The following is a 10,062-nucleotide window of genomic DNA, read 5'->3' as shown; positions in this document are numbered from 1 at the left end:
TCTGTAAAACCGCATTCTTCAACCTTAAAAATATATCTAAATTACGTCATATGCATAGATTAGGTCAGCCGGAACCAGGAACACTTCCCATAAATCCTGATGTACTCGTTACATCATAAGAAGAATGGCGTCTACGCTAATATTAGTGTCTTTGTTTTTCCCGAGGTTTTCCCGCAGCCTGCCTGATCCAGATCTGATGAAGGACCGTCGCCTGGACACACTCACACAAACACACACACACACACACACACACACACACACACTCACACACCCACACTCTCACACACACACACACACACACACACACACACACACACACACACACACACACACACACACACACTCCAGATCTGATGAAGCACTTGCGCCTGGACACACACACACTCCAGATCTGATGAAGGACCTGCGCCTGCACACACACACACACACACTCCCTAATATATTTACACAATTCAAATGTCCAACCATAACAACCAAAGGGAAACACAGGAACACAGTGAAACACAGACTGAAGTTCCAAGAAAACGAAACTGAATCTGAAACTGAACGTGTGTGAATCGAATGCATCTTTTGTAACAAACGCTTTCTCACGTTTGCTGAGAGAGAACTTTCATTTCCAGAGAAACAAAATTGGTTTTGGGCCCTAAATATGAATCTGCAGAACAGCATATATATATATTTAAATATCTATTAACTCCTTTACTGAGGACTCTGATGTCTGAATTATAATCCAATCATCAGAACTGCTTTAGATGAGCAGAATATTGTACATTAAACTCTCACAGGTGTTATTGTGTCATAACTTTCATTTTCAGAGAAATTAAATTACTTTCATGAATATAGTTTCAGGGAAAAACCTTCCCTTTTCCCAGTAAATACATTTCTATGCTTTTCATCATGTTTCATTTAAATAGACACTTCCTGAAGTGAGTAAATACATGCGGGTCATTCCTTCAGTCTGGTGGATTTTATACAATACTGAATAATTTACATAAAATGTTAATTGACTTTCATGCACGGTTTTCCATGTATAGACCGTGATAAACAAACAAACAAACAAACAAATAAATAATGATTAATACCATAAGAATAACAATAATAAAAAAATACCTTTTCAAATTCTTGTTCCTCAATCACGTTTTCTCAGCTTCACTTTGAATTAAAGGTTACATAATTTACAACATACTATATATATATTGCTAAATCTAATCAGCAGTTTTGAGTAGTTGTATTTACTGATTGTCTTTGACATAAAATACAATATATTGTAATGCATAATGTATAAAACCGTCAAATGTGTCCCTCAAACCCTGTTGCATTACTGCTATTGCCCTTTAAAATCTTCAGCATATTCCCTAAATCACATAATAATAACAGTAATAATGTGCTACATTTATCCAGTGGTTTTCACTAGCGCTTCATATGCGGGTGAATCTCCTCGATGATGTGCAGCACGACCCGATGAACTGATGCATTATTGTCATGTTATCTCTGAAAAGATGAAACAACATGTACTGTAAAAAGCATTATATAAATAAAGGTGACTTGATTTGACTATCTCTACAAGAAAATGGAAAAAAAATATTGCATATACTGTACCCATATTTATGTGTATAGACTTGTTATTAATGGCTTGATAAATGCATCAACTTGTCATCGTACATGCATCATAATGCTACAATATTAAAGTCAGTGTCATACATGCTATAAAGATCAAACATAAACATACATAAACATTCTTTGTTAGAGAGTCATTTATTTCTCAGAATATAAAACCCTTCAGGTGTAACAGGTTTATGACACAAGAGGGGTGTGATATTTCACTCTATAAGAGCTTGTGTTTCCTCGTCTCTGTTGGACACTGAACAACAGCGCTGCAGATCGGTGAGACAATACACACATTTCACAGACATTTATTATTTAACTGTAGCAAATACACTGTTTTTCACAGACTGTGATGATGTGTTTCCATGATTATTAACATTGCAAATCTAAAAAAGTTTAATATATATATATTTTTTATTTATTTTTTTATTAAAAAAATTAACATACATTTATAACACGAACGGCCGAGCGAGAGGAGAGACTTTCTCTTTTCTCACCAACACTGAAAATATATATATATATTTGAAGTTTCCTTTGTAATGCTGGAGTGTAGTAATGTTTTACATTGAACTCAAACAATATAGCACTGAATTAATGCTGTTAAAGTTTATGGCTTACTCAGAAACTTTTCAGTAAACAACAGTAGATTTTGCACAATAAAGATAATAATGAAGTACCAAACAATGACAGAGACTTCAATATTTGGTGCATAATTCTAAATGTTAACACTGAGACAAATCGTGCCACAGATCAGATCCGAGGACTGGTTTGTTACGATAGATCTCAGAGACGCATACTTCCACATTTCCATCCTTCCATGTCACAGGTCCGAGGTTCGCTTTCGGGGGCAAAGCTTACCAATATCGAGTTCTTCCATTCGGCCTAGCATTATCACCCCGCACTTTCACCAAATGCGTGGATGCAGCTCTGGCGCCCATGCGGCTTCAGGGTATTCACATTATGAACTACATCGACGATTGGTTGATTCTAGCTCAGTCGCATCAGTTGGCGGTTCGGCATCGAGATGTTGTTCTCGCCCACATGAAAGAGTTGGGGTTATGGCTAAATGCCAAAAAGAGTGTGCTTTCTCCACTTCAGAGGACCACTTTTCTAGGCGTGGTTTGGGACTCAATGTCAATGCAGGCACGCCCGTCACTGGCATGTATAGAGTCCATCCTTTCGGCTGTGAAAAGTAGAAAGCTAGGCCAGTCACTCACTGTCAAACAGTTCCAGAGACTGTTGGGTCTGATGGCAGCAGCTTCCAACGTGATACCTTTCGGACTGCTGTACATGAGACCCCTGCAGTGGTGGCTCAGGACCAGGGGGTTTCCCCCGAGTTACGAATTACGAGTTGATCAGGGTTACGCGACGATGCTTACGTGCCCTGGTTATGTGGAAGAAGCCTTGGTTCCTGTCCCAGGGCCACATGTTAGGAGCTTCTTGTCGTCGCAAGCTGCTAATGGCAGATGCCTCTCTCATGGGCTGGGGAGCGATCCTGGAAGGACGCTTGACTCGGGTCTGTGGAAGGACCATCATCTCTCATGGCACATCAACTGTCTGTATTTCATGCTTTGAAGATTTTCCGCACAGACCTCAGGGACCATCACAAGCTTGTCCGCACAATACATTAGTGGTCGCCTACATAAATCACCAGGGGGGATTGCGCTCGCGTCCACTTTGCAAGCTGGCGAGCCAAATCCTCCTGTGGTCAGAATATAGGAGCAGACATCCTGTCGATTTTGTTTACAAGATTTTGTATACATATCCTTGTATATATATATATATATATATATATATATATATAATTTATTTTTATTTTTTTTTTGCTATTTTATTAAAAAGATTATACAATTACAACAACAATTGAAATTGTAACAATATTTCCAGTGTAATCTTTCTTTGTAAAAACTAAAGTATACATTTTATCATACGTAATTCAATTCATATGAGCAGAAATTGGCAACATTATAAGCTTATTTGATGTGGCAGTATTTTACAGTAAAAACTTTATAATCTATTCGATTTTGTAGTCGATTTTTACTCATCTCAGTATAGCAATAGAGTTTGGTAAAAGCTGTTAATTCATTCACACACAGAAATGCAATTCATATTTAAACAGTCTTTTTGCGTGTACAGACACTTGCGATTAGAACAAAGCATATAACTGACCTATTCCTCAGCCGGATCCGTTTGCTCCTCGAAATGAAACTTCCAGCACTTCTTGAGGTAAATTTTCCAGGATTATTATTAAGATAGTATTATTCCTCACAGCGTCGTAAAGTACATGAGTCTGAAAGTGAACTCGTGGTGTGTGTTATCCAGCTGATGTGGGCGTTTCACAGGTTTGTATGGATCGCCTTAGATATTTTGCGTTTGAATAGCGCGCGCTCTCCGTGGGCGGGGTCACATTAAAACTTAATGAGCTGAGATGAGAATGACTGACATCTCTCTCTTTTCATACATATTACATAAACTGAGAATATTTGTTTTTTATATAATTTACTTCATTTAAAAGAAGAGAATTCAAGCTTCATGCCTGTGTGTCTGTATGCCTGTTTGACTGAGTATTCGCTGAGTTACAGTTCATTTTTGGACGCGTTTCAGAATTTACTTCACTGACAGAGAGAAAGCAGAACTCACATCATGTTTATTTTTCTTTATTTGGCAAAAAGCACAACACGTTGTTTTTATTGTGAGTATACACAAAAATAATACACACTTAACAGGATCGATTGATGTATGAAACAACTCTACACCAGGGTCCCCGTTGCTCTCGTCCTGGTGCTGCTCCTCGCGATTTCACACTAGACCGACAGTTGGCGCTATGGTGGCGTTGGTATAGACGTTCCCTCAGCGTCAGTCAACGGATCGTCTCGTTTCCTCTTCAGGGAACCGAGGTTACAGTCATAACTGAGGCGTTTTATAACTTTAATACTCACTAAAACGTGAACAGGGTCGATAGTGATTCCACATGGAACCATGATTTAATGAGTTAATTTAAAGTAAGATATTTTTGAATGAAGCTACAAATAATAACATGTACTAACAAGCTAATCCTAGCGTTTCTTGTTAGGTGTGGAATCATGTAGGGGTGCAACGGATCAAAAAACTCACGGTTCGGATCGTTTCTCGGATCAGAGTCACGGATCGGATCATTTTTCGGATCAGCAAAAAAAAAAAAAAAAAATTATTAACACTTTTAAATTATTAAATTAAAATATATAAAATCAACTTAAAGTGCACAAGGCATAATATCTTCTTTTTAACGTAATTAATGAAAAACAACTTAAAGTGCAACATAAAAAGGCATCTCCTTCCTTTAAACATGGACCAATGCTTTATGTGTTTCCACTGTCATATAGGGCTGTCAAAATTGCTAAAAAATGACGTTCGAATATTCCCTCTAAAAAACACATATTCGAATTATTCGAACATCTGGTTGCGTATTTTGTCAATGACGCGCATTAGGCCTATGTCAATAACAGGACAAATTAATACAAAGAGACATAACTACTTGTATATGTAGTTCATTTAAGTTTAAACATATTTGACAACGTATTACCTTGCTCGCTCGCACTCGCAGGCACTCTTTCTCTCTCTCTCTCTCTCTCTCTCTCTCTCTCTCTCTCTCTCTCTCTCTCTCTCGCCGTCACCCATGCTGCGTTCACACCAAACGCGAATAGAGCGTCTGGCGCGAATGATTTCAATGTGAAGTCAATGTAAAGACGCGTTTACGCACGTCTGGAGGTTTTGCGGCGCGAATTAGGCGTCACGCTCTCTACGGTTCATAACGCTCGCCATGACCACGCTGTGTGTGGACTGAACATGCGCACAAATTTTTTTTCATAAATCAATCCGCGGATCACGTGAGTGCCGAACCGAGGATATTGATCCGAACGGATCACGGATCAATGATGATCCGTTGCACCACTAGAATCATGGTTATGTGATTTTTGTCTAATGTCTGTGCCATGGATGTTTCTTTTGTTCTCACTCGGCTCATCTTCCACTAATCTTTTATCATTGTTCTTTTGTGTTTGTTTATTTAGCCTTTGAGAACTATACTTATCCCGTTCTTCTTGATTCCCATCTCGGCACTGGAATAAGGACACACAGGAACTTATCAACAATTTTGAGACACAATTTTGAGACAACTGTGAAAATAAAACAGGATTGATGATGTACCAATTACCTTCAAGCAATCCCGGTGAAACAATTCCAATTCCAACTAAACTTAGAGATTCACTATCATGCTTCGACATTGTATGGTCCGATATGTTTGAGACTGTAGAGATAAACCCGGACAGAGCCAGACAGCAAGAGCTCGACTTTCTCCAAGGAGCCCCACCAACTTGGCTGAATTTTTACACATCGGCAAACTTATCATTGGTCGAAAGGGACGGCTTTAATGATTTAATACAGTTCATCGAGAGGAAAAAAGAAAAAAGCTGTCTTATCAGTGATGTTTCTTTACAATACCAGCCTGGCAGTGGAGGATCAACCCTCGGCATGCAGGTGCTTTGGCACTTCCGGACAGATCTCAGATGTGCCAGAGCCATCGATTCTGACTTCGACACCAAAGAGCTGTCGAAACAAGTGCTGGACCTTTTTCTGCTGTCTAATGAAGAACAATACGCAAAACGAGAACAGAAAACTGTGCTGCTGCTACTAGACACCAAGGAAAAGCTGGACAATGACCTGCCTTTCAAGAATGAGCTCTGGAAAAACCTGATTAAAGAAATCCATAATAGGGACATCAACACACAAACTCCAGTTGTGATAATTTTGGACTGGAGCACTAAAGACTTCAGTCTAAACGACACAATGATTCTTGGTTCCAAACCCTCTGAAGAGAAAATCAAACAATTCAAGGAAAAACTTCTGCAACAGATCCGACTACAGAGAAAAAGCCAGTGGAAAGTTACAACCATAAATCTGTTGTACGATGAAGACAGCAGCGGATCAGTCCTAGCCAGGGAGAGACTGCAGGAATACTTGAGGGAAGAGTTCACATGTGAAACCTGGACAGACCCGTTCAAAACAGAGGTTTCAAAAAATAAAGATGAGTTTACAAGAGAGATTGAAAATATGTCAAAGGAACTGCTTGGAAAATATAAAACACATAAAAAACCTGTGCTTCTCCTGTTGGATAACAAACATGACAAGCCACTGCGTCACTTATTAAAGAATCTGCAGTCAAAGCCTCTGCATGATCAGACCGACGGTCCTGCATTGATCATTATTAATGCTGTCCGGAAGAGTGTTCGAGAGAAAAGCCACGCGAAGCTGAAACTGGAGCTCTTACCAGAGGAGAAGGAGAGGTTTGCTGAGAAAAGGCTGGAGATTGAAGAAAAACACAAGAAAATGTCAAACACGTTTCATGCCTTTAACATAATGCAGGGAGGTTTCCAGAAAGAGGAAGCAGAGAAAATGATCACAGGAGAAATGGCCAATCTCATTGAAAAGGACAAAACGTCCAGCAGCACTAAACTTCTCAGTTTCTTGGCTTTGATAAATTCATATGTCCCGGGTTCACACTTGTCGAAGCCTTTGTGCAAGAAATTCATTGAGCAAAGTGAATGGCCCACTAATAAGGGAAAACCTTCGGTGGAAGAGATAATGAAGCCTTTCATGGATCTCTTAGTCGTTTTCTCTGACGGAAAGGAAAAAGCAAACTGCATTCGTCTGAAACATCCGATGATTGCTGATGCATGTCTGAAAAGGTTCAAAGAGAACAATCTGAAAAGATCTGACATCACTCTTGACTTCTTGAACAAGATGGTAAAAGGAAATCAGAGTGATTATATGCAAATCTGCAAGAGACTGTTATTCATAAGACCTGAGGGTCTGGTAGAAAAGGAGAAGTTTTCCAGACTGAATCTTGATATCATGAGGGAAGGTACTACTAACAAATGCATTGAATTGTTGGAGAGGGCTTCAAATTTGTTCCCCAAAGACCCTTTTTATCCTCAAGCACTTGCACGTTTGTATTACATCAAGGTTGATAAGAAAAGCAAATATGGTGAGGCAGAAAAATGGGCAAAAGAGGCAATTAAAAGAGACCACAAAAAATCTCATATTAGGGACACATTGGGGCAAGTTCACAAAAACAACCTGTCAAGGATCTGGATTGTGAGGGAATGGACAAAAGTAAAAAAACCATGTACAGACATAAACACGCGTTTGGACATTGCACGGTTAGCCATTAAAGCATTTGAAGAAGAAGAGAAAGCAGCTGAAGACGAGTTAGATGATGACACCAAATTCAATAACAGGGGCCACTTTGGTTTTCTACAGGTTTGCAAGGAGATTTATGATTTGAGGCCCTTAATCAGTCCAAGAAATCGTCTTGAACAAACATACCATGATTTCATCAATGGTCTCAGAGGTAAAGTTGAGTCGAAGTGTGATTTCTTCGAAAGGTACCTGACATTCTCAAGCCCAAGCAACAAAACAGAGGAACCAGAATACTTCCGTAGAGATGTTGAGGATTGCTACAAGCTGTACTTTACACAGGGAACGCAGACTGAAGAAGAGACCCTGAATGAGAGAAAACAGAAGACTTTTGCAGGAATGCTTCATTTCCTAAAGTCTGACATCAATGTGCTTAAACTGAATTTGAGTGCGATTGAAAACCCCCAGTCTGAAGATGAAACCCAAACCATCCTCTACATTCTTGCCAACATCATCTTGAGTCAGGCTGGTGAGCCGGCGGTAAGGGCAGAAGAGCTTCAGGACATGTTACAGAAACTGTGGTCGACTAAATCTGAAGGCAGAAGCCCAGAGTTTTACCTCTTGATCCTTTTGCTCTTTTGGCCTGAAGAAGCAAAGCCAAACCCTCCAAACCTTGGAGACTGTGTGCAATATATGATTCAGTCTTACGGGAGGACGTATCAGAAACATCTTCACGGCCGCTTCCTGGTTCCTCTGTTCTTCTATGGGAAAGGAGAAGGGTTGCAGAGACTCGTTCATGCCTTAAAACCACATCAGAACGGGTCGCAGAGACTGGTTCACTCAGAACTACACCAAACGGATCTGGAGCTCTTCACTGAAGGATATGAAAGTGTAGAAGTTGAATGTCTTCAGCGAATCGATGGGATAGTCAAGAATCATCGAGTGTTTGCTGTTAGAAATAGGCAACAGATTGAAGTCAACGCCTACAAACAGGCCAACGCTTGCAAACAAGGACACATGTCTTTCTACCTCGGCTTCACAATCGGAGGACCTGTCGCCTACAACATCACATATCAGAACTGTAAGTATATGCTTTATATTTCAGACTCATAAACAGAGGTGTAAAGTCCAGGGGTCAGAAAGTAAAAGTCCTGCCATTCGTTAATTCAACCCATGAACTGATTTCACTCATTTGTTCTCTCTCCTGGCTGGAAAAACTGAGCTAATAAGCAAATCAGGTGATTGGAACAAAATACTGAGGAGGACTTTTACTTTCTGAACCTGGACTTTACACCTCTGCTCATAATTCACATATTTGCCAAGCATTTGTCAGTAGTGAAGTTTAGTTGTGTTAAAAATGTAGATGATATACAGTCAAACCAAAAATTATTCAGACACCAGATATAATTTGTTATATATATATATATATATACAAATTATTATTAGTGTGTGCAGGACACTATACTTCATTAATGTGAGTGAGGAGAGCAAAATAAAGTAACCATGACATATTATACAGAAAAACTCTTCATACTAGTGACATTTATACACATTTTGGACCAAAATTTATTGGGACACTTCGACCTGATCATGTTTTGCTGAAGTGTTTTGTCTTTAATTGCTAATGCTCTTTTTACACACAGACTGAACAAAATGAAGCATTGCTTGGTGATTGGTTGAGCTAAACTGCTATTATCTAATTGTGTAGTTAAATTTAACAGCTGACAGATATTCAACATAATTCATGTGTGAGACAGTCTAACAGAAGGACAGACAAAACTGGGGATATTTTGGGGATATTTAATTTAATTTTATCAATCAATAAATTCCTCTTGAAACAAACTTTGTTGTATTATTTAAATGTAATACTGTGAAGCTGCTTTGATACAATCTGTATTGTGAAAGGCGCTATACAAATAAACTTGACTTGACTTGACAAAACCAGTCAAATATCAACCGATTTGATAACTTTGAGTTCTTTTCTTTTTTATTATATAAATAGATTTATTATCTAAACATTTTATTGTCTGAATACATTTTGGTTTGACTGTGTGTAATGTATCAATTGTATTTTTCTTTCAGTAAAGATTTTATTCTGTTTCTCTGCAGAGTTCATGGATTATCAAATGCTCTAAATTATGTTCTTCATTGACCCTGAAAATGCTCAACAGTGCAAATAGACGATTAGATAATTAGATCATTCTGGTGGTGGGTCTGTAAGTTAAAATTATTGTTAGTTTTGACCTCTTAATATTTTGTAAGTGAAAACAAATGCTGTTGGAA

At 38.7% G+C, this 10,062-nt stretch overlaps 1 protein-coding gene across 1 annotated transcript; it reads left to right on the top strand.

Annotated features, from left to right (window-relative positions):
• Positions 1-1,866: 1,866 nt before the first annotated feature.
• Positions 1,867-8,476, top strand: LOC309492964 (sterile alpha motif domain-containing protein 9-like; the record flags this gene model as incomplete). Its single annotated transcript, XM_082161995.1, has 3 exons — positions 1,867-1,884; positions 5,655-8,319; positions 8,429-8,476. Exons 2-3 carry the CDS (start codon positions 5,782-5,784, stop codon positions 8,474-8,476), a joined length of 2,586 nt encoding a protein of 861 aa, XP_082018121.1. The 5' UTR covers positions 1,867-1,884; positions 5,655-5,781.
• Between the last annotated feature and the right edge of the window lie 1,586 nt (positions 8,477-10,062).

This window comes from Leuciscus leuciscus (assembly GCF_965113295.1).
Source record: "Leuciscus leuciscus genome assembly, chromosome: 2".
In the NCBI taxonomy this organism is placed as follows: Eukaryota; Metazoa; Chordata; class Actinopteri; order Cypriniformes; family Leuciscidae; genus Leuciscus; species Leuciscus leuciscus.
This window is presented reverse-complemented; position numbering and strand designations above follow the sequence as displayed.